Genomic DNA, 26766 nt, shown 5'->3' on the forward strand with positions numbered 1-26766 from the left:
TTTGGACTACGAACAGGCTAAACCTCTCAAAATCTCGAGTACACTTACATGCGAGCCATTTTTTTTTATGAGCCATTAAACAGTTTCAGTCCTTGGCTAACAATAAAATTCGAGGCATACTTTTGCGAAAACTATTTGAAAGCTCTTCGTGTCCCACATTGTTAATGACGCCAGTGCGTTGTATTTTACTATCTTGATGCGTGTAGAGACTGTAGAGTGTAAGTAAGTACTCTTACTCTGGGTATATGAGAAATCTGTGATACTGATAAGTGTAATGTAAATGTAAATGCAGTTTCTTTGTGTTATTATGTCACAACTTTGGTGCTCACTGCAGCATTGTAGGATTTTCCCAATATCTCAATAATCCTAAAATCCAATGTTTACCTACCATGCTGGCACCGGTCGCTATGCGCATTTATATGTCATAGCTACTCATTTTCCTCACGAGGCTGAGTGGGCCCCGCAACAGCCAGTCACGGAATCAATCATTTGCATGATGCAAATTTCTTGACCCCGCCGGGAACCGAACCCGGGTCTCCCGCGTGCAAGGCGAGCGCAGTGACCACTACGCCATGGGAGCTGACTTCTCCACCATTTTTATGGGGGAAAATGTGCTTACAAAACCGACTGTTACGTAGGTACTTAGCACATACCTAAGCTATACCTACCTATGCTGAGCTCATGTTCAATTTTCAACACTGCAAACCTTAATGTACATGATTTATGATCTTGGTAGCAGTCAGTTTAAGCTATCAGAAGTAATTAGATATTTCAGAACAACAAAATTAGAGAAGTCAGATGTTTTTACTGTGATGTAGTGTAAAGAAACAAATGAGAACTAATGAGGTAGGTACCTACTTGTTTCTAAGATACATAGGAATGCCTGTATCTTCGATTAGGGATCTTGGATTTCATTAGGTATACAATTATACACCCATGTACCTACCTAATTTTGCAATAATCTCTACCAATATAATTAATATTCATGTAGTTATGTAAATACTGGTATATGTAGGTACTTACTACCTACTCCAGAGAAATGAAGAATCACTAGATCTACTAAAATTAATCAACATAATTTGAAGTCATGCTAAAAGACTGTTTTTCTATCAAAGAAAGGCGATAATTCCAAATGCTTGCAATTTTCTTCTGCGGTACATTGATGGACATACGAATCCATATGAAAACATCGCGACAGTAAGAGAAGAAGCAAAGTAAAATGGAAATGTAAGGAGCATACTATAATAAGGTCATTAAAACATACCTACATTTATTACAGCCTCATCAATCAGGTAGATAAGCGTACACCTATAGTATAATGTACTTATAAGTCACATTGTAATGAATTTGTAAGTACGTCGTGTTGGTACCTAGTATTTTGATCGTAAATTACAACTTGAAGTCTGAGGTTTAACTTGAGTAGGAATGCAATAACTTTTTACATGAATGAGTAGGTATATATTATACCTACTTACCTAGCTATACGTAAGTATATGACTGTAATAACTAATAATAAAATTAATAATTACGGGAAGTGTAATAATAATTAGGTACAGTAGAACCTCGATTATTTCAACTAATTGGGACCGGGGGTAGTTGAAATGATCACTTTCTATGATCTTTTCCTCTGATAAGATAGGATATCCTTTAAAATATAGAAAAAACAATGGATTTTGGAGTTGAAATTATGGAAGTTGAAATAATCGAGGTTTTACCTATTATGTACTCAAGAGTACTCGTACCCCTTAAAAAGAGTGATGAATTAACAAACACCACATAACGCACGATAATTTGATAACAGACACCCATTAGCATTAGGAACTCAGACCCATCAGGTGGTTAAGATGGATTCAGAACCTACATTGATAGAAGATGATGTATTGTACAGAGACAATTGCATAACAAAGTGGCTGGGAAGAGAAAAGAAAGTAAATGATGTGATGGAAGAGAAAGTTGAACTGATCAAGGTTATGCTAGGTAGTAATTTTGATGTAATGCTAAGTACTCCCGGATTTATCGAAGTACTTGTAGAACAAGTTAACAACACATTAAAACAAATGTTACCTACATACACTAAACATAACTAGATGCTGATGCTCAATGCGGGTATTCTTTAAATTCTTTGAATGAAATTTTTTGAATTCTTGGCCAGATTTTGTCCTCAGGAATGGCTCATATTGGTTTTGGGGCAAAGCTATAAGCTATAACTTGGGGTAGGGATTTTATGTAGGTATTACTTTCTGCCTTCTTCTCGTTCGCTTTGCTCATAATATGTTTAGTATTAGTATAGGTACCTTTTATTTTATAAACAATATAGGTACTATGTTGTATTTTCTACCACTATACAGAATTAATAAACCCATACAAGATAGAACCAACCTCAGTGGTGTAGAATAGAATATACCTTGTTTATCCTGCTCGAATGAGACTAAAAAGTCCCTTTACCTCAGCAGTCTAAACAAGGCAAGGTCTCGTTTATTTTATGGGTTAAATAACATGATGGTATAACAACATTTTTACACCTTGCTTAATGGTGTAGTGGTTAGCACGGTGGACTCTGGATCTGGAGGATGGTGGTTCGCGTCCAAGTCAAGTCATTAAATTTAGCGTAGTTTATCAAGTGAGGAAGTACATTTGTGACAAGCATTTAATGCTCAACACAATTAAAATTCCATACAAGATAGAAACATACCTACCTAAATGGAAATACATGCACCCCTTGAAAACCCAACCCTATTTAGCCCCAGCTTCTCTCCTCACACAAACAATCAAGTCATAGTAAACGTGACGTAGATCATGGAATGCCAAATATTCCACTAGCGCGTGGTCGTTCTCACATGAGAGTATAGGAACCAGGAAATCACTTCTCCCCCTCCTAAAGCTCTTCAGCATTTGTCTAGAGCGAGTGGGAAAACCTTGGAAATGCTAGATTGCTACCGAGAGAGAGAGTCGGTTTGGTGAGACATACACTCGGAAGGAAATAAAAAGTTCGTTAGGACTTGGCCTTGCTTGAGGTCTCCACCATTGACCTTGTACTGTAACATCTCAGTAAATTGAACCTCTCAGTTTGGTTCTTTCCTCGTTCTGTGAACAATGCTCTCCGACTTGTGATCTCGGAATATTTTTTATTAAAATACTTTATGAGAGATTATTTTTCCGCTGAGATTTTCTTCTCTTACAGAACCTAATAAAAAATCTAATCAAGAAAGTTCTCATAAAAAAGCTACTAACGTAAAATGCACTGACAAGTACAGTAGAGCAAGTGCTGATGATAAAATATGTTGTAGAGCAAATGCTGATGACAAAACTACTAAACCAAACGATAACAGAAAATGTTGTAAAGCTCATTCTGAACAAGAGATGAAGAAAATGAGAGCCCAAAGAGCAATTTCCAGAAGAGTAAATTATCTTGTAGATGAGAATGATTGGCAAAAAATTTTTAAATGAAAATTTGAGTTCCTTCTGGGGTGTTGTCTAAAAATAAATTGATTTTCAATAAATTGATGAAAATAAATTAACTTCTTGTAGGTGTTACTATTTCCTAGAGTAAATTTCTTTTAAAGTTTTCAGGGTTACAAATACCTATACCTATGTAGAGTAGACCCTATAGTAATAGGCATTTTCACCATTGGATCCTTTAGTCTTTTTTATGCTTATAATCCACGAAGACCATTCCATCCTAGGACAGAGGATTCAACCTATCCCAAAACCTACTGATGGTGAACTATTTCTTCTAATATCCTACGAATATCAGTTATTAGTCACGATAGGGTGGTTTGCTGATAAGGCCGGTTACGTAACAGAAAGCACCAGAGGTCATCTCATAACACATTTACCAAACGGGTCATGGATTCGATGATTAATAAATTGATTTTCAATAAATTGATGAAAATAAATTAACTTCTTGAACCTAGGTGTTATTATTTCCTAGTGTAAATTTCTTTTAAAGTTTTCAGGGTTAAAAATACCTATACCTATGTAGAGTTGATCCTATAGTAATAGACATTTTCACCATTGGATCCTTTAGTCTTTTTTATGCTTATAATCCACGAAGACCATTCCATCCTAGGATAGAGGATTCAACCTATCCCAAAACCTACTGATGGTGAACTATTTCTTCTAATATCCTACGGATATCAGTTATTAGTCACGATAGGCTGGTTTGCTGATAAGGCCGGTTACGTAACAGAAAGCACCAGAGGTCATCTCATAACACATTTACCAAACGGGTCATGGATTCGATGATCAAGGGCATCCAAAGCCCCCTTGTGGAACCATGCTGAAACTTCGACACGCTGCTGGCCATCGATGAATGGATCCTGTGGAGCTTTTATCACAGATTATTCGCCGTGATTTATTGCAGTTTGAAATTACATGAAAGATGAGGATCTGATACCCAAAGCCACCTGTGGAACCATGCTGAAACTTCGACACGCTGCTGGCCATCGATGAATGGATCCTGTGAAGCTTTTATCACAGATTATTCGCCGTGATTTATTGCAGTTTGAAATTACATGAAAGATGAGGATCTGATATCCGTCGCGCTTGAATCGTGAACGTTGGAAGGTTATAGGAGTGAACGGAGAAAATGGGAACATCCATGATGAACTGACGAAAGTTCAAAGTTGTTCTTTGTTCTGAAACTAGTCGCAGTGGAGCTGATGTGATTCAAGCACGACCAGGGAAGTAAAAGGATTTTTCAGTCTCATTCTAGGTATCAGTATACTCGTAATTCTATTCCATTCTACTAAAAGATAAATAGTAGTTTCCTCCAATGCAATGGATGATACAGCAAAAAGAGCGATGGAGCATAGTTGGTACCTAGCCAAAACAATAGATAACCACTGTAACCAGCCAAAAGTACCTACAGCTATACAGCTAACCAGGCAATCTAGGCACAATCCCACAAAGGCATATTTTCTGACGCTCTTGTATGGAATTTACAAAGTGCGTGCCTTAGCTGGTACCGGAAAATAAGCCGTCCGAGCCCATCTAGCTGTCTTTAGTCTATATAGCTATAGATATAAAATTAAATATGAATTAATAATTACCCAAGGACTGATTGCTATAATACCGATTCTACTTGATATGTACATATGATTATATATTTATGTAAAAGTGAGTAATAATTAGATTCAGCTTGTAGAACTTTATCACCCTGCAGGCTCGGATTAATTTCTACAGAGTAGATAGCTGAAGACACTTCCTACATACTTCAGGGTTGAATGGTAGAGATTGCTCCGGGCAATAATTTCGCCCTTTGTTTGTAATTGCTTGTATTTTTACTTTCCTTATCCTATAGGAAGGAAAGTAATCTAATCGGGTCAAATTTTCGATGGTAAACATCTATAAAAAAAAGTCCGCCAGCCTAGTTAGCTTAGTTGGTAGTATGCGTCTGCCTCGTAGGCGCTAGGCCGCGGGTACCTACGATTCCCGCCCGGGGCGGATTTTATCCTGACGGGATAATATTCGTTCTCGGAACGGCTGGATTTCTCCTATCCTGTCTTTCTTCTTATGTACAAGTATGTAGGTACTTAAGTAGGTACTCAACCATTGTTTTATGGCTTTCCGAGAAAAAGTGAAACTGCCATAATATATGATTACCTACCAACTAGGTATTGCCTACCTCTTATTCATTTTATTTGTGAATTATGTACCTACTCCGTATCTACTTACTTATTATACCTGCCTAGGTATATCTTTTTCGTCCTTTAATTCATTTTCATTATTTTATCATTTTCTATACTGATGGGCATTTACGAAATTACCTAGGTAGATTATGTACAAGTACATATGTAGGTACTTAAGTAGGTACTCAACCATTGTTTTATGGCTTTCCGAGAAAAAGTGAAACTGCCATATGATTACCAACTAGGTATTGCCTACCTCTTATTCATTTTATTTGTGAATTATGTACCTACTCTGTATCTACTTACTTATTATACCTACCTAGGTATATCTTTTTCGTCCTTTAATTCATTTTCATTATTTTATCATTTTCTATACTGATGGGCATTTACGAAATTACCTAGGTAGGTACCTACCTATTAGTGAAGTTTAGGAGTGAAATTTATTCCACGAAATGACTAAGTAGGTATTACCTACAGTCCTACACATGTTATTACGAAGGTAAATGTCTACCAGAATTTTATTTAGGAGTGAAATTGATTCTACGAAATGACTAAGTAGGTATCACCTACAGTCCTACACATGTTATTACGAAGGTAAATGTCTACCAGAATTTTAATAGAAAACGGACCTATGTATGTACTGTACCTACCTATCAGTTGAAAAATCTTACGAATCTAATGAGCGCCTAGAATTCGAGTAGATAATTAGGTATGCAATGTGGCGTGCGTGAAATTTACTACATAATCCTCTTGAAGCTTGAACTTTTGAGTGGAAGGTAACCACTAGGCGAGGTTAACGCTGGAGGCGTTCTCTACCACCTAACCCTTAGAGCTCCATTATTATGTGGTCAAATTCTCAAATAAATGAGGACAAAACTCCATGCCTCGGCTGTGATCGTACCCGCGCCCCCCTGTTTACCAGGCGAGGATCTGACCACTACGCCACAGAGGCAGGTACTAACATGAAATTAAACTGATACGGACATATGAAGTTGAAGAGCAACTTGCTTAGACACCTTCAGGAAGAATAATAATAATAATAATAATAATAGTGCTTATTTATACTGCTCGCATAGGACTGAAAAGTCCCTTTACTCCAGCAGTAGGCTACCTGTGGTCTTGGACCGCGGTCGTAGGGCCTGTGATCCCTACTTTGGATAGTTCCACTCTAGAGTCTAATACTAATAAACAAGGTAACGGGAATAGTACGTAAGGTTACTTTGCCTACTTGCTCCATACTAAAGTACCTATGTACATACTAGAATACTACATAGTATGTATGAAGATACCAGGGCGCTTGGCCTTATCATCAGTGAGTATACCTCTGGTCTTATCACTGAGTATAATAGGTTCTTCTGACAACATTGCAGTATACTAACTCTGTGTTGAAACGGAGCTATAATAGTCGCAGAGGTTTCTGATTTCTGATACAGATCTATTAATTAAATAAATAGTCCATATCACCTACTATAGTAGGGTAATAATAATAATAGTGCTTATTTATACTGCTCGCATAGGACTGAAAAGTCCCTGTACTCCAGCAGTAGGCTACTACTATTATTGTGGTCAAATTCTCAAATTATATTGAGGATAAAATTCCATACCTCGGCTGGGATTGAACCCACGCCCTCCTGTTTACCAGGCGAGCGCCTTGAACACTACACCACCGAGGTAGGTTTGAACCATTTTTACATCAAATAACATAGACAAATAAAAATCAAGTAAAATTAAAAATAGTATACACATGTGCCGGGTTTACCAGGCCCGATTATCTTGGATCGGAGAAAATTGATCGAACTAAACCTAAACCTCTGGATATTCACACCTGTACGGTAATGACTGTCATGTAACTTTTTTGAAATTTTTATCATCATTTTTTGGTGAAAGTTACGTCAGATACCTAGATTGTAGGATGGCGATTTGAATGAATCATGATTACCTACCTAAATACCTACCTATGATGCATAGAAGTTCACAGGGTAGTGCGTTCGGTCTAGTTCCATTGTGAAATAAAACTAATCAACTTGCCTAATTTTCAACTAATCAACTTGGTTTTTTGATCCTCGAGTTGTGAGGTCGATAGGATTCTTTTTTCACGAATTTCCTGGAAATTCTCAATTCCTTTCACTATTTTTCTGAGAATTCTCAATTCCTTTCTATAATTTTCTGAAAATTCTCAACAACTCAAAATAGTTTCCTACTTTTTTGTGCAATTTCAAAACTTTTCATCCCCTAGGTACCTATTTCATTGACCTCTATGGAATTATGTACTACAGACGAATCAGACGATACGTAACATATACACATCTACCTCACCTCATAGTAAAGTTATTGTCAAGTCATGTGCAATTCATCAAACTTATGTAACTTTTTTGTAATTTTCTACTAATCAACTTGGTTTTTTGATCCTCGAGTTGTGAGGTCGAATCCTATCGCGGACTTTTTTCACGAATTTCCTGGAAATTCTCAATTCCTTTAACTAATTTTCTGGGAATTCTGAATTCCTTTCTATAATTTTCTGAAAATTCTCAACAAATCAAAATAGTTTCCTACTTTTTTGTGCAATTTCAAAACTTTTCATCCCCTAAGAAAAGAATATCACAAAAGGATTACCTTAGACTACGCTATGGCGTCGCAGAACCACTTTCCCTTTCAAACTCATAAAGTTCCAAGATTCCAAGTCGAAATACAAAACTGAATCACCTCTGTTCTGGCTCTGTGGTTCAATCAACAAGTTGCAAATATTCAGCCAGCCTCCATGCCGACCTTGTCCATTCTCTGGCATACTGGCATAATCTGGCATATTATAAGCATGGTGACTCCGACTATCTTCCAAGCAAAAGGCTGCTTGCTTATCAAAGTTCAAGATGCTGAACTGCAAGGAATGCAAAAATATTAAAAAAATAAATGAAAAATATCCACAGTAATAATAGTCATAAGTTCCATGTATAAAATTTATCTATTTTACATTGAATCTTGGAAACACGGGCGTCCTTCGTTCGGGGTTTTGTCGCATTCGCTGATGTCGAAGTTATAAATAGAAGTTTATTCTAAACCCACGCATTACTAGATTGCTTATCTTTTATACCTATCTGGTAATGGTGTTTTGTAGTGGTGTGGTAAACGTGTGTCTATCATCATCAGCTTCTAAAGGCAGTCATTGTAGCCAAATGTGTCTGTCTCTTTTATCTTTTATACCTATGTATCTGGTAATCTGGTGTTTTGTAGTGGTGTGGTAAACGTGTGTCTATCATCATCAGCTTCTAAAGGCAGTCATTGTAGCCAAAGTATGTATCTGGTAATCTGGTGTTTTGTAGTGGTGTGGTAAACGTGTGTCTATCATCATCAGCTTCTAAAGGCAGTCATTGTAGCCAAATGTGTCTGTCTCTTTTGTTGCTTCCTTGAGTTGTTAATGCTTCCATGTGTTGATAGGATGAGCACTTTGAGCAGCCCATTTGCATCTGTAGGCCTATGTTTTCAAAATAGCTTGCTCTAGGTCTGTCCCTGGTTCGCCCGCCAATGATTTGTCTATAAAATCTGATGAAAAGACATCATACTTAAATATGTGATATGTTCCTGAACTCGGGACCTCCTGCCTCCCAGGTCATGTGATAACCACTGGGCGACTGACGCGACGGTGGCGGTGCGGTGGTTGGATTGACCTGATCAAATACCTATCTTGCCTGTCGATTTGAGGTGCAATAGTCCTACATACTGAACTCCGTACACAGGAATTTCGTCAAAAAAGATCCCCATTTCAATGTAACGCCTGTCGATTTATGTAGACAGAAGATGGATGACGAATTAACAACCTTTATATAAATTCCAAAATATTGATTTTTATCTCCTCTTCTGTCTAGAAGATAATGAATTAACAACCTTTATATAAATTCCAAAATATTGATTTTTATCTCCTCTTCTGTCGTAGTCTGAACTACGATGGGCATTAAATGATTAATGAAGCATAAGATAGGCCACCTCTTATCTATTTCTTATCACATTCATAATGATAGTATAATTAAATTATCATTGATTTTTGATTATATCATTTATATCTTTTTGGAAAATCGATGCTCTACTAATATGTTTCATATGGCAAATGGGCTGCTCATTCTATTAATAAAGCAGCAAGAGACAGACACATATTATCAATTGGTCTGTTAAGAGCTTACTTTGAACCGTGTGTTCTTGGTGTTCTAATTTTCTCATCCCTATTTCTTCCAGGAGGCCACCATGATGAAGGGCTGGTTGAGGACGGACGGGGGGCCCACCCTGTATAACAACCCCAACAGGACCCCCGTCACCGGAGATGTCCAGGCTATCTTCGTGTACCTGGTCTTCTTCACTCTCTTCCTGGCGTTCCTCATCATATTTCCTGGAGTACGGAAAGAGGTAAGTAAGGAAAGAGTAGCCTGGCTGGGGGACTTTAAAGAGGGATTAGATCAGCATAGTATGACTGGATTGGCTGGGGGACTTTAAAGATTGATTAAACCAGCATAGTCTGGCTGGGGGGACTTTAAAGAGGGATTAGACCAGCATAATATGGCTGGGGGACTATAAAGATTGATTAGACCAGCACAGTATGGCTGGGGGACTTTAAACAGTCTGACGAGCCTGGCTGGGGGACTTTAAAGAGGGATTAGACCAGCATAGTATGACTGGATTGGCTGGGGGACTTTAAACAGTCTGGCTGGGGGACTTTAGAGAGTTATTAGACCAGCATAGTCTGGCTGGGGGACTTTAAATAGGGATTAGACCAGCATAATATGGCTGGGGGACTATAAAGATTGATTAGACCAGCACAGTATGGCTGGGGGACTTTAAACAGTCTGACTGAATATACTCGCCTAGTGGCGTAGACTAGTTAGTTTGGACGGTAGCGCACCTTGTAAGCGCTAGGTCGCGGGCTCCATTCCCAGGGCGAACTTTATCCTAAATAGTAAACAGGTAAGGTTCGTTTCCGGATCGGCTGGTTTTCTCCTATCTTCTTCTCTTCGAAATCAAGACTATTTGCTTTCGGAGATAAGATTTTCGTTTTTACAGTTCCCTGTGTCAAACCTCCTCTTTAAATAATAATAATGAAAGTTCAGAAAATGGCATTTCTTTTACAGAGCTCAAATATTTGTATAGCTTGCCTATTCGTCACTAACTGACATGACATTTAGTATTTTACTATCAGTCTTGACTTCATAGACATTTCATAGGCCTAGTCTTGCTAGAAGATCATTTAATAAAAGTTCAGAAAATGGCATTTCTTTTACAGAGCTCAAATATTTGTAAAGCTTGCCTATTTGTCACTAACTGACATGACATTTAGTATTTTACTATCAGTCTTGACTTCATAGACATTTCATAGGCCTAGTCTTGCTAGAAGATCATTTACTATGCCTAGTACGAGTAGGTGCACCTATATCTTGCTAGATGATCATATTATCCAGTATATCACCGCGTCCTTCCGTTGTGTTTACGACATGGTGAATAAGGAAGTCATCTATAACTGACATGGACGACCTTCTTCAGATGGAATTTGGTGGAAGTAGTGGACGTATGACGTGGTGGGCGTTATGATTAAATGGATTACTAGGACGTGACTCATTCTGAGTTGATTTTGCTGATGACCAATTTGATTAAAATATTCAGATCTGTATCTTCTTGTAAATTTGTGTAAAGCACCTTTTGTTTGTCTGGTCAAGTCATATTCCTCTGAAGAGTGAATAATTCGTGGATACAAGGATCTTTACATAGACGTCTATTGCCGATATCTCGAATAACTGGATATCTCGAATTATTCACTCTGAGTGAATAATTCGAGTGAATCATTTGAATTTTCAGGATTTTTTTTTCAGAAAGAACTTTAATTGCTAAGCCTAAGGTTTTATCATCCCGAAATGGAATAGAGAAGGAGGACTGAACAGGCTTTGTCTGGTCGAGTCATATTCTTCTGAAGAGTGAATAATTCGTGGATACAAGTTAGGAAACATTTGATTTTTCAGGATTTTTTTTTTAGAAAGAACTTTAACTGCTAAGCCTAAGATTTTATCGTCCCGAAATGGAATAGAGAAGGAGGACTGAACAGGAGAAATCCAGCCATTCTGGGGATGAACCTTTTCAGTCTGTTTAGAATAAAGCTCGCCCCGGGCGGAATCGAACCTTAGACTTACCGGTTACAAGATACGCTACCTTCCAAGCTAACTAGGCTTCCAAGCTGTTCAGTTTTCACTGCTGAAAAAGTTTTTACTGCCAAAGAGATCATGTTAATACCTATAGTTACCTAGTTTCAATTTAAATCAATCTCGTTAGTCTAAGTCATTATTTATATGCAGGTAACTAAGTTATCTAATAAATATTAGATCGGCAGTGCATAGCGTCTTATTTTTAAAACACTCTCTCATTCTGATAAATACAATAAACTATCTTTTTTCAATCCCTTTTCCGACTCCGCAAGAATATTCAAACACCCTTTTTCCTCTCCAATGTCATTTTTGTGAGATTACAAACTCTTTCCCCACAAGGAATCGAACAAACAACCCTTTCCCATGTCATTTTTATGAAATTTCAAACTCTTTCCCCCACAAGGAATCGAACTAACACCCCTTTAATCTCTGACCTCCACAGGGCCGCATTTGCCGCGTGGCTCCTCATGAACCTCCTCCTAGTGGTTGTACCACGCTATGGTGCCTACGCCATGACCTGTACCGGTATTCTGATGGTCCTCTCTGCCACGGTCTATCATTGTATGCTCCCCAAAGTTCCGCTCATGATTCGGTTCGAATCCAACAAGGTGCTGTCGTTCCACTTCGGCTGGTGCTTCTATTTGGTGAGAGGTGATTTTGTTTGCACTGTACAGTACACAGACAACTAGATAAACACATTTACCATGCACCTAATTTTTTACTGTGGGTGTTGTTAAGGGCACTTTTTCAGTTTTCACTGCTGAAAAAGTTTTTACTGCCAAAGAGATCATGTTAATACCTAGTTTCAATTTAAATCAATCTCGTTAGTCTAAGTCATTATTTATATGCAGGTAACTAAGTTATCTAATAAATATTAGATCGGCAATAGACGTCTATGTAAAAATCCGTAATTTTATGGTATCTTTGGTACATGTTCAAGTTTCATTGCATAACGTGCGTGACATATTTGTGTTGATGGTAAGAAATTTCTCTGTTTATTGGATTTGGATTCTCTTTCTCTCTCTCTTTCTCCTTTTGACGGACAGTAGGTCGTTCGGGCCGAAAAAAAAAAGGCAGTTCAACGTCATTGTATAACTCCTTTGTTTTTAGCGACGGGTATTTTACTCTTCATTAGAGGCGGGATTAATGTCTAAAGGTATGTCCAAACATAGTCGACCGGCCGTCGCGTCGATCGACGAGATGAATCTATGTTATCAAGGCAATGTGGACGGCTCAGTCGACATCCGATGTCGATCGACGGCCGAACGGTCGACTATGTGTGGTATCTCTTCCATTCAAGCCCTAATTGTTCGGTAGGAAAACTCACATTCCCTTTCCCGATTTCAGACGACTCTCCTCGAAGAAGGACGAAAAGGAAGAGGCATCTTCCTCAGAGCCCATGCGCCTTCACGGCCTGGATAATCGTGCCTTTGACCAGGAGCCTCCCAAGTCGCCCTGGAGATACCCGTTCCAGCGTCCTGCTATCCAGGGGACCGCATTCCAGCGTACCGAATCCCAGGACTCAACTTCTAGTACGTCGAGCATTGCGAAGGCTTCGGTACACTTTGCCGAGTTCCCTCAACATCGACCTCTGAGAGCCACGCACCCCTCTGCCCTACACACGAGGTGAAATGGGACAAGGTGAGAAAACCCGTATTTTATTATGGGACTCTTTTTAGATTCCACATGGCAGAACCAAAGAGATTCCGCTTTGACGTCCACATGCACTTGCTGCCATAGGCGCACAGGCCACTTACCTATGTATGTTCAATTGGTTATCGGAAAGAGGGCCTCTTTTACGTTCATCAATATACGTATACATAATTCTGGGGTTTTTAAGAGGAGCTCTCTGAAATTTACTTTCTTTACAGTTACAGTAATAAGTAGGTAGTAAACGAATGGATTCTCTTTTTTGTTTGTTACAGATCGTCACCTCACGGATGATATGAAGAATTGTTGGACAATTTGATAGATTTTTTCCATAAGACCGCAAAATTTTTCCCCCTAAAAAATTACTTAATATTTGGCTGTGATCAAAATTTTTATTAGTATTTTTTGTAAGTTAGATATGTGTTTGAACTTGACCCAAATTGTTAAGTTCTTTGCCATTTTTTTTATTCTTTGTATAAATGTAGGATTTATTTGTTAGGTTTAGAGATAAGGTTGAACTCAAATGGGTTACGAACAGTTTGACAGAAGCAGATGGTCTGTTATAGTAAAGTTCATAAACTTGACTTGTGTAACCTGTGAACTTCTAGGTACCTACCTAATTATCTTGCACTTGACCCGACTTGGGTCGAAGCGTCACACACGATTCCCTGTTTGTGCAGTATAGATAGCTATAGGTAACTAATTGCACTACCAAGCGAAAACTCCCTAGTTTTAAGATTTTTTAAAATAAGGAACCATGTCTACTTTTCGACCTACCCATATCAGAGTCAGATTAGGTCGATAGGTTCTCGTTTCTTGTCGAAAGATGTGAAATGGCAGGTCTCATCAACGCATTAACTGGATACCTTCCAACTTTAAGGTCGTGGTTATGTACCGGGTTGGTATAGGCAAGGTTGGTAAACTAACCTTGTTTTTGAATTACCATTCCCAGGCCAAACTGTAGAAACAATATCCTGTCTGAACTACTCCGAACCCAACCCAACCTGGTACATAACCACGACCTAAAACCCTTATTTGAATATTTTCAATAATCCCCTGTGTCAAGGGATTTTACTAGTTTTTTACTTTCCTTACTATAAATAGGCATGTAAATAGTCAATCCTCTGTGATTTTTTTATGAGGAACTCCATGGAGAAAGTTTGAGATGTATACGACTCAAATTTGAGAATTTAAAATATTTACTCCCTAGTGGCCATAGTTTCGGAACCGCTGTGGAACATAAGGGGCTGAAAGCCCAGATTTTACGGTCTATTTCGATTGTGACACTAAATGATGGGGTTTATTTAAAATAAGGAACCATGTCTACTTTTCGACCTACCCATATCAGAGTCAGATTAGGTCGATAGGTTCTCGTTTCTTGTCGAAAGATGTGAAATGGCAGGTCTCATCAACGCATTAACTGGATACCTTCCAACTTTAAGGTCGTGGTTATGTACCGGGTTGGTATAGGCAAGGTTGGTAAACTAACCTTGTTTTTGAATTACCATTCCCAGGCCAAACTGTAGAAACAATATCCTGTCTGAACTACTCCGAACCCAACCCAACCTGGTACATAACCACGACCTAAAACCCTCATTTGAATATTTTCAATAATCCCCTGTGTCAAGGGATTTTACTAGTTTTTTACTTTCCTTACTATAAATAGGCATGTAAATAGTCAATCCTCTGTGATTTTTTTATGAGGAACTCCATGGAGAAAGTTTGAGATGTATACGACTCAAATTTGAGAATTTAAAATATTTACTCCCTAGTGGCCATAGTTTCGGAACCGCTGTGGAACATAAGGGGCTGAAAGCCCAGATTTTACGGTCTATTTCGATTGTGACACTAAATGATGGGGTTTAAGACCCACATGTTCTGAAGCGGTTCCGAAACTATGGCCACTTTAGACTCATATTTTGGACACCGCTTCAAAACCTAAGGGGCGTAAAGCCCAAATTTTACGTTATATTTCGATTGTGACACTAAATGATGGGGTTTAAGACCCACATGTTCTCAAGCGGTTCCGAAACTATGGCCACTTTAGACTCATATTTTGGACACCGCTTCAAAACCTAAGGAGCGTAAAGCCCAAATTTTACGTTCTATTTATCGTTTGGCAGCGGTTCCTAAAATGTGGCCACAGAGTTAATTTCAGAACTTACCTTTTTTGGAGTACTGCTTGTTGCATTGAATTTTTCTAAATAACAGGCGTTGCTTTAGAGACTCAGCGATTCGACTTTTTGAGCATTGGTTAACTCGTTTTAATAATGGATTCTCTTTTTTGTTTGTTACAGATCGTCACCTCACGGATGATATGAAGAATTGTTGGACAATTTGATAGATTTTTTCCATAAGACCGCAAAATTTTTCCCCCTAAAAAATTACTTAATATTTGGCTGTGATCAAAATTTTTATTAGTATTTTTTGTAAGTTAGATATGTGTTTGAACTTGACCCAAATTGTTAAGTTCTTTGCCATTTTTTTTATTCTTTGTATAAATGTAGGATTTATTTGTTAGGTTTAGAGATAAGGTTGAACTCAAATGGGTTACGAACAGTTTGACAGAAGCAGATGGTCTGTTATAGTAAAGTTCATAAACTTGACTTGTGTAACCTGTGAACTTCTAGGTACCTACCTAATTATCTTGCACTTGACCCGACTTGGGTCGAAGCGTCACACACGATTCCCTGTTTGTGCAGTATAGATAGCTATAGGTAACTAATTGCACTACCAAGCGAAAACTCCCTAGTTTTAAGATTTTTTAAAATAAGGAACCATGTCTACTTTTCGACCTACCCATATCAGAGTCAGATTAGGTCGATAGGTTCTCGTTTCTTGTCGAAAGGGTATAGATAGCTAGCTAACTAATTGCACTACCAAGCGAAAACTCCCTAGTTTTAAGGTTTTTTAAAATAAGGAACCATGTCTACTTTTCGACCTACCCATATCAGAGTCAGATTAGGTCGATAGGTTCTCGTTTCTTGTCGAAAGATGTGAAATGGCAGGTCTCATCAACGCATTAACTGGATACCTTCCAACTTTAAGGTCGTGGTTATGTACCGGGTTGGTATAGGCAAGGTTGGTAAACTAACCTTGTTTTTGAATTACCATTCCCAGGCCAAACTGTAGAAACAATATCCTGTCTGAACTACTCCGAACCCAACCCAACCTGGTACATAACCACGACCTAAAACCCTTATTTGAATATTTTCAATAATCCCCTGTGTCAAGGGATTTTACTAGTTTTTTACTTTCCTTACTATAAATAGGCATGTAAATAGTCAATCCTCTGTGATTTTTTTATGAGGAACTCCATGGAGAAAGTTTGAGATGTATACGACTCAAATTTGAGAATTTAAAATATTTACTCCCTAGTGGCCATAGTTTCGGAACCGCTGTGGAACATAAGGGGCTGAAAGCCCAGATTTTACGGTCTATTTCGATTGTGACACTAAATGATGGGGTTTAAGACCCACATGTTCTGAAGCGGTTCCGAAACTATGGCCACTTTAGACTCATATTTTGGACACCGCTTCAAAACCTAAGGGGCGTAAAGCCCAAATTTTACGTTATATTTCGATTGTGACACTAAATGATGGGGTTTAAGACCCACATGTTCTCAAGCGGTTCGGTTTGGCAGCGGTTCCTAAAATGTGGCCACAGAGTTGATTTCAGAACTTACCTTTTTTGGAGTACTGCTTGTTGCATTGAATTTCTAAATAACAGGCGTTGCTTTAGAGACTCAGCGATTCGACTTTTTGAGCATTGGTTAACTCGTTTTAATATAGGTAACAGGACTATTGTCAAATAAGCATGTGAATAGTCAATTCTATGTGATTTTTAACGCCGAACCGAATTTAACTCGTTTTAATATAGGTAACAGGACTATTGTCAAATAAGCATGTGAATAGTCAATTCTATGTGATTTTTAACGCCGAACCGAATGGTGCAACTTCTAACACTATTGAACGGGTTCGATACTCCCCGTAACTTTTCAACTGTACGACAGATAGTGCTAGAAATTGCACCATTCGATTCAGCGTGATCAAAAACCAGTTAAATCGTTGATGAAACCGGCCACAGTTCTCACAAAATGCACACAGTGATTATCCCAAAATGAAAAACTGAACGGGACGCCGGACACCCCCTGAAATTCGGGACTGTCCCGGCCAATTCGGGACGTTTGGCAAGCCTAGGTTTAGTTTAGTTTTCGCTTACTATTGAACTTACAGTTAAAAAGTTACGGGTTCGATACTCCCCGTAACTTTTCAACTGTACGACAGATAGTGCTAGAAGTTGCACCATTCGATTCAGCGTGATCAAAAACCAGTTAAATCGTTGATGAAACCGGCCACAGTTCTCACAAAATGCACACAGTGATTATACAGGTATAGACTTATTGTAAATACATTCCAATATTTGTAATTTGTAGTACTAAGTAGTGCCACGAAAAATATATCATAAACAATAATTATACTTATTTATTTATAACGAACCCGATGTATTCGGTGTTGTTCTTTTCCTTTTCAACCAAATTTAACTAGACAAATAAATATTCACTCCTAAACGACATGAAAAACATCAACAAGTCTCTCAGGTACCTACCTAAGTAATTTTAAAATCTAAAAGAGTACAAATAAAGTAAAAACAAAATTTAATATTTTTGAGCGATAAAATACAATAAACGGAAATTTATTTTAGTTCATAAAGATCTTTTGTACAAGATAATGGAATATGAGGAATAGGATATTAAAAAAAAGGACAAGAATAAAATATACTGGAATTTTGTCATAATTTATGCGGTACTAAAGGCTGTCAGAGGTTACAACATACTATTCAACCGATATTTTATCAAAATGAGACGAACATCTTTGTCAAACAGTTAATTTTATAGGGGAGAAATATCTCAATGCCCCTTTTCTGGCCAAAATCTGGCCCCCGGAATGGACGGACTAAGAATAAAATAAAACGAAGCTTTGAAAGCTATTAGGAAAATTGGGGAGTCGTAAAATATTAGGGGTGGGTAGACACAAACCGTATTATACATTTTAGAATATTAATACACCCTCTATTTTGTTAATGGAATGGCCTACCCACTAACATAAGTACAATATAAACAATTTTGTATTCTATGTACAAAGATTATGCTATAGGGCAAACATAGGTTTGAATCACTGGACCACATAGAAGGTGTGGATCAAATGGGGTTTTTTACTTACTGACAAAATCACCGATAATATTGAGACAATACTAATTTTGAAATAAGATGGAATAATGGTGACATCTGAAGTTTCAAAAATATTTTTACTTTTTTTTTTATAATACCTAGTACCTATTTATACAGAAGGTATTGGCGGTTTATGCACATTAAGACATGCCCGATATTGCACAAAATATTTTTATTCCCCCCTCACCACACTCTATTTCAATGTTTCATGGCGTTTTTAAGTCATGTAAGTGATATGTAGGTCTGTATGTCTTTATCTGATGTATAATATTAGATACCTAAATCAATTTTCAACAAGTCTCGTAGTGTGGTTCCAGAGATCTCAACCTGGGGTTTACTTTCAAGTTGTTCTCAGCTGATAGTCACCAGTTCTCTTAGGGCGGCAACTCACTATCAGGTAGACCAGAGAGGTCCGTCAGGTCTACCCGTGTGGTAGAAATCAGGCAACCCGAAAGAAACCTGCATGATAACTGATGAATATTCAATCAGTTCAACCTGACAACTGAGGTAGTGTGTGTGTGCTTCTCAGGTATCAGGTAGACCTGACAAGCGGACCTGTTTAGGTGTACCTGTCAGGTCTATCTGATAGTGAGTGGCTGACCTAAGTCCACATACCATCTGATTTGGTCCACAACACATCTCGATCGCTAGGTACTTCATATCTTGTACCTACATAATTATATGTGATAGGTACGCGTATCTTGTATAGCTGCTCCTCAGGTATCAGGTAAACCTGACAAGCGGCCTTGTTCAGGAGTACTTGTCAGGTCTACCTGATAGTGAGTGGCTGGCCTAAGTCCACATACCATCTGGTTTGGTCCACAACACATCTCGATCGCTAGGTACTTCATATCTTGTACCTACATAATTATATGTGATAGGTACGCGTATCTTGTATAGCTATACTTACGAGTATATCCACATTTAGATTTCAAGTTTACATTTTTCGTAAGGTCATCCAAGGCTGTTTTGGATACTATACAAGATACGCTTACTGTACGCGTATCTTGTACTTACGAGTATATCCACATTTAGATTTCAAGTTTACATTTTTCGTAAGGTCATCCAAGGCTGTTTTGGACTTGCTGGCGTGCTGCATTCCACAGAGTTCTACCCTCGGTCATGGGATGTCATGAGGTGCTTATCTAATTGGTTAATGAATATACTCGCCTATAGTGGCGTAGACTAGTTAGTTTGGACGGTAGCGCACCTTGTAAGCGCTAGGTCGCGGGCTCCATTCCCAGGGCGAACTTTATCCTAATTGTATAACTCCTTTGTTTTTAGCGACGGGTATTTTACTCTTCATTAGAGGCGGGATTTATGTCTAAAGGTATGTCCAAACATAGTCGACCGGCCGTCGCGTCGATCAACGAGATGAATCTATGTTATCAAGGCAATGTGGACGGTTCAGTCGACATCCGATGTCGATCGACGGCCGAACGGTCGACTATGTGTGGTATCTCTTCCATTCAAGCCCTAATTGTTCGGTAGGAAAGTCAGACTGAAATTTCCCTTGCTAACAAAATGGCAAAGGTTGAGTGCGAAGGGCATCCACTCGTAATTTTTTGTAGCCAAAACCAAATGTACGCCTAGTGGCGTAGACTAGTTAGTTTGGACGGTAGCGCACCTTGTAAGCGCTAGGTCGCGGGCTCGATTCCCAGGGCGAACTTTATCCTAAATAGTAAACAGGTAAGGTTCGTTTCCGGATCGGCTGGTTTTCTCCTTCTCTTCGAAATCAAGACTATTTGCTTTCGGAGATAAGATTTTCGTTTTTACAGTTCCCTGTGTCAAACCTCCTCTTTAAATAATACATGTGCCCATACAAACTAGACCAGACCAAGTTTAAGGTGTTACAATAGAGCCAATCAGAAGAGATTGCTGAAGGTGTCATTGACATTATACAGTCTGACTGGGGGAATTGAAACAGGGAGTAGATCAGCTTAGTCTGGTCGAGGGACGTTAAAGGCTGGCTAGAGGACTTTAAACGGGGAAAATACCAGACTGAAATTTCCCTTGCTAACAAAATGGCAAAGGTTGAGTGCGAAGGGCATCCACTTGTAATTTTTTGTAGCCAAAACCAAATGTCAGCCCAAAGCAATCACCTAGCTAGAGCTGATTGAGAGGCTGATGAAAAACGCCGATTTGGTAAGTAGCTATGTACCTGTCTAATGTGATATCATTCTGATTTTCTTTTTCCAGAGATTTACAACGTTCATGAGTGTAACTCTCAGTCTGTTCGTGGGAAATGTGATTTTAGGTAAGTCATATAGCCCAAAGCAATCACCTAGCTAGGGCTGATTGAGAGGCTGACGAAAAACGCCGATTTGGTAAGTAGCTATGTACCTGTCTAATGTGATATTCTGATTTTCTTTTTCCAGAGATTTACAACGTTCATGAGTGTAACTCTCAGTCTGTTCGTGGGAAATGTGATTTTAGGTAAGTCATTTATAGCTTGCCTATTCGTCACTAACTGACATTACATTTAGTATTTTACTATCAGTCTTGACTTCATAGACATTTCATAGGCCTAGTCTTGCTAGAAGATCATTTACTATGCCCAGTACGAGTAGGTGCACCTAGGTATATCTTGCTAGATGATCATGTTATCCAGTATATCACCGCGTCCTTCCGTTGTGTTTACGACATGGTGAATAAGGAAGTCATCTATAACTGACATGGACGACCTTCTTCTATCTTGCTAGAATGCTAGATGATCATATTATCCAGTATACCACCGCGTCCTTCCGTTGTGTTTACGACATGGTGAATAAGGAAGTCATCTATAACTGACATGGACGACCTTCTTCAGATGGAATTTAGTGGAAGTAGTGGACGTATGACGTGGTGGGCGTTATGATTAAATGGATTATTAGGACGTGACTCATTCTGAGTTGATTTTGCTGATGACCAATTTGATTAAAATATTCAAATCTGTATCTTCTTGTAAATTTGTGTAAACCACCTTTTGTTTGTCTGGTCAAGTCATATTCCTCTGAAGAGTGAATATTTCGTGGATACAAGTTAGGAATCATTTGATTTTTCAGGATTTTTTTTAGAAAGAACTTTAACTGCTAAGCCTAAGGTTTTATCGTCCCGAAATGGAATAGAGAAGGAGGACTGAACAGGAGAAATCCAGCCATTCTGGGGATGAACCTTATCAGTCTGTTTAGAAAGAATAAAGCTCGCCCCGGGCGGAATCGAACCTTAGACTTACCGGTTACAAGATACCTACGCTACCTTCCAAGCTAACTAGGCTGGGCACTTTTTCAGTTTTCACTGCTGAAAAAGTTTTTACTGCCAGAGACATCATGTTAATACCTAGTTACCTAGTTTCAATTTAATTCAATCTCGTTAGTCTAAGTCATTATTTATTCTCGTATATGCAGGTAACTAACTTATCTAATAAATATTAGATCGGCGATAGACGTCTATGTAAAAATCCGTAATTTTATGGTGGCTTTGGTACATGTTCAAGTTTCATTGCATAACGTGCGTGACATATTTGTGTTGATGGTAAGAAATTTCTCTGTTTATTGGATTTGGATCAAGATAGGTACTTAGGTACCTAAGTGTCATGCACGCAACATGGAGTGTGTATGCACTATGCAGTTTATTAATTTGCAATTGATAGAGCAGTCTAGTGGATTTTGCTTAAGGCTAGTGGCACATGAGTTATTATCTGAACTGGATATCTGTGTGTGTTTATTCCAGTTTTAAGATAACTCTTTAGAAAAAAATAGAAAGTAATAATAATAATCAATCTTGTTAGCCTAATCCTCGATCTTTTTCCCCTTAATGTCGACCGACACGACGTCTTAAGACTGAAAATCTATCTAGTCTCTACCCAAAAAAAGCGCAGTAGTATGTCTATAAACGTAGGTATCTCTTATTTTTTCAGTGACTAAATGCGGCTCTGGTTGGCATGTTGGCAAAACGGAGATCGTCAGTACATATCGAGCTTATTCTAGAGAACTTATCAACGCGGAACTTGGTGGATATATTGGACTCAACCAAAGTAGGTATCTATCTGTCTCTCTCTCTCTTTTTTTTTGTGACTAAATACGGCCTTACCTACTTGATTTATAAACGTACCTACTTACCTAGGTATCTCTTACTTGTTCTATTAACGTAGGTATCTCTTACTTGTTCTATAAACGTAGGTATCTCTTATTTTTTCAGTGACTAAATGCGGCTCTGGTTGGCACGTTGGCAAAACGGAGATCGTCAGTACATATCGAGCTTATTCTAGAGAACTTATCAACGCGGAACTTGGTGGATATATTGGACTCAACCATATCAATATTACCTTGAGAGGTAAGTTAGAATAGAATATAACTTGTTTATCCTGCCAGAATGAGACTGAAAAGTCCCTTTGATCTCGCAGTCTAAACAAGGTCTTATAATATACTAGCTGAATTCTGTCGCTTCGCTCCGGAATCCCGCTAGTTCATCCCGAGGCATGGCCAAACTTGTGGAAAAGGCATGGCCGAACTTGGACTCAACCATATCAATATTACCTTGAGAGGTAAGTTAGAATAGAATATAACTTGTTTATCCTGCCAGAATGAGACTGAAAAGTCCCTTTGATCTCGCAGTCTAAACAAGGTCTTATAATATATTACATAGGTATATAGGTAAAGTTTACATTAGGTACACAGGTGCAAAGTTTACCTATTTAAAAATAGGTTTGGGACTAGATGATTTTTTCCCCAAGAGATTCTGCTTCCTGTGTATTTCTTATGGAGATTTTAGCGATCAAAAATTGATCATATCTCAGGATCGGTTTAGATTTTCGCAAAATCCTTCCTTATTGCACACCTAGACCATAAAAGGAATATCCCTACCAAATTTCAGCTTTCTAGGTGTTGTGGTTATAGAGATAGAGCGATCAGTGTGTGAAATGTGAACTGTGAAATGTGAATGAGTGAATGGATCTTGTTCTTATAATATAAGATTACATATACCTAGGTAAAGTTTACATTAGGTACACAGGTGCAAAGTTTACCTATTTAAAAATAGGTTTGGGACTAGATGATTTTTTCCCCAAGAGATTTAATGGAGTGAACTATAACAACGGAGGTAGTTTTCTATAAAAATTGGAAGAGAGAAGGACAGGATAGAAGGAAGCCATCCGTTCCGGGGACGAACCTTATCAACGGTGGTACCTAGGTAATACTGCAAGGATGGAAATTTATTTGTGTATTGCACATTGCATAATCACAATAGTTTACAAGCGTTCATACAAATTGAATATTCCTTTTGGCAGACTGAATTCTAGCTTCCCACTTTCCATTCTGATTTCAGTTCTGCCTACAGACAACGGTAATACTGCAAGGATGGAAATTTATTTGTGTATTGCACATTGCATAATCACAATAGTTTACAGGCGTTCATACAAATTGAATATTCCTTTTGGCAGACTGAATTCTAGCTTCCCACTTTCCATTCTGATTTCAGTTCTGCCTACAGACAACATACTGCAAGGATGGAAATTTATTTGTGTATTGCACATTGCATAATCACAATAGTTTACAGGCGTTCATACAAATTGAATATTCCTTTTGGCAGACTGAATTCTAGCTTCCCACTTTCCATTCTGATTTCAGTTCTGCCTACAGACAACAGCACAGAAGTAGAGGACATTGATTTCAACGAGCGATTTTCCTGGATCGGATCCTATGAGATGGGAGAAAGCTATCGGGAAGGCCTCGTCAGGGGATTGCCATTCCCAATTCTGACGGTGGCTGAATATTTCAGTCTCGGACAGGAGGGCTTCGCTTGGGGAGGCCAATACAGGGCCGCGGGCTACTATGCTGGGATCCTGCTCTGGTCAGTATACACAGTGCACGGGAAGTGTTTGGGGACACCTGAATACCTTATGGCCAGGAGCACAGAGTGTTATAATAGACTACTACCTAGGCTGATCTACATATGTAGGATTACAGGATTTCACTAAATCCTAATATAATCCGACGTGGCTAGATGGTCAGGGGTGGCCAAACCGGGAACCGCGGTTCCCTTGGGAACCGCGAGCCCATTTTAAGGGAACCGCAAGCTTATTTTCCCTGGTATACACAGTGCACGGGAAGTGTTTGGGGACACCTGAATACCTTATGGCCAGGAGCACAGAGTGATATAATAGACTACTACCTAGGCTGATCTACATATGTAGGATTACAGGATTTCACTAAATCCTAATATAATCCGACGTGGCTAGATGGTTCTGTTGATGTACCTATTACTCACAAATACAACTTGATGTCTTTATCTCTGAGGTGACTATAAATTTATCGCTTTAACTTCTGAGTACACTGGACACTCACGTGATGCCTTACGATTTAATTCGATATTCTTGCAAACAAGGTAAACAGAGGTAGGTAGGTTAGGTTCAGGTATGTTTTATATTTTATATCAAGAAAAAATAAACATGCAAAGTCTGAAATTTACATTTCTCGTCCACTGTATTTTGGTCCGACCAATAAATCCAATGATAGGTACATTCGTATTTTAGGTGTCTTATAACCCATTCCATTAGTGCATAGCGTCTTATTTTTAAAACACTCTCTCATTCTGATAAATACAATAAACTATCTTTTTTCAATCCCTTTTCCGACTCCATTCCGTCGCTTCGCTCCGGAATCCCGCTAGTTTATCCCGAGGCATGGCCAAACTTGTAGAAAAGGCATGGCCGAACTGATAGGTACTGTGTATGCAGTTTATTAATTTGCAATTGATAGTGCAGTCTAGTGGATTTTGCTTAAGGCTAGTGGCACATGAGTTATTATCTGAACTAAAAACTCATATTCCCTTTCCCGATTTCAGACGACTCTCCTCGAAGAAGGACGAAAAGGAAGAGGCATCTTCCTCAGAGCCTATGCGCCTTCACGGCCTGGATAATCGCGCCTTTGACCAGGAGCCTCCCAAGTCGCCCTGGAGATACCCGTTCCAACGTCCTGCTATCCAGGGGACCGCATTCCAGCGTACCGAATCCCAGGACTCAACTTCTAGTACGTCGAGCATTGCGAAGGCTTCGGTACACTTTGCCGAGTTCCCTCAACATCGACCTCTGAGAGCCACGCACCCCTCTGCCCTACACACGAGGTGAAATGGGACAAGGTGAGAAAACCTGTATTTTTTTTATGGGACTCTTTTTAGATTCAACATGGCAGAACCAAAGAGATTTCGCTTCGGACGTCCACACTTGCTGCCACAGGCGCACAGGCCACTTACCTATGTATTTTCAATTGGTTATCGAAAAGAGGGCCTCTTTTACGTTCATCAATATAATTCTGGGGTTTTTAAGAGGAGCTCTCTGAAATTTACTTTCTTTACAGTTACAGTAATAAGTAGGTAGTAAACGAATGGATTCTCTTTTTTGTTTGTTACAGATCGTCACCTCACGGATGATATGAAGAATTGTTGGACAATTTGATAGATTTTTTCCATAAGACCGCAAAATTTTTCCCCCTAAAAAATTACTTAATATTTGGCTGTGATCAAAATTTTTATTCAGGTTTGAATAGGTACAAGGACTACAAGGTATGTACATATTTATTTTCATTAGCTACCTACTTACCTATCTGGGTAGAGGTACCTTGGCTACCCAAATCCTTAAAACACCACAAGACAGGTTTTCTTGAACATAGTACTTAAGTAGCTACTTGAACCTTTTGGTAGATAAAACATGAATCACACCTATTTCCCACTGGTAATATGTACAAGTCCAAGTGCTTATTAGTATTGAACCTTTTGGTAGATAAAACATGAATCACACCTATTTCCCACTGGTAATATGTACAAGTCCAAGTGCTTATTAGTATGTAATCTCAACATAACCTACTAACAGTAGGTACCTGTCAATGATGATGGCTAGCACAACTATAAACAATTGTATGTAGGTACTTACTTACCTAGACAACTAATTCAATCTTGATACGTTCAATACCTATTTACAACTTACCTATTTTATTTAAAACTATTTATTTACTACATGACTAAAGCACAAAAAGATAACCAGTTGGAAAAAGTGTAAACTAATAAGGAGATAGGTATCTACCTACCTACAAATAGTAAAGCTTTACAT

General features: G+C 38.6%; 1 protein-coding gene across 1 annotated transcript in view; it reads left to right on the top strand.

The window, feature by feature from the left end:
- LOC103507952 (dual oxidase maturation factor 1-like) overlaps positions 1 to 26151 on the top strand; it is a 48390-nt gene extending 22239 nt beyond the window's left edge. Inside the window, exons 2-7 of the mRNA XM_026822563.1 lie at positions 9855 to 10022; positions 20883 to 20940; positions 22863 to 22997; positions 24290 to 24616; positions 25451 to 25799; positions 26072 to 26151. Of these exons, the coding sequence (XP_026678364.1) occupies positions 9864 to 10022; positions 20883 to 20940; positions 22863 to 22997; positions 24290 to 24616; positions 25451 to 25788 (1017 nt within the window). The 5' untranslated portion in view covers positions 9855 to 9863 and the 3' untranslated portion in view covers positions 25789 to 25799; positions 26072 to 26151. The remainder of the gene's footprint in view (positions 1 to 9854; positions 10023 to 20882; positions 20941 to 22862; positions 22998 to 24289; positions 24617 to 25450; positions 25800 to 26071) is intronic.
- Positions 26152 to 26766: the final 615 nt, after the last annotated feature.

This window comes from Diaphorina citri, unplaced genomic scaffold, assembly GCF_000475195.1.
Source record: "Diaphorina citri unplaced genomic scaffold, Diaci psyllid genome assembly version 1.1 scaffold18, whole genome shotgun sequence".
Taxonomy (NCBI): Eukaryota; Metazoa; Arthropoda; class Insecta; order Hemiptera; family Psyllidae; genus Diaphorina; species Diaphorina citri.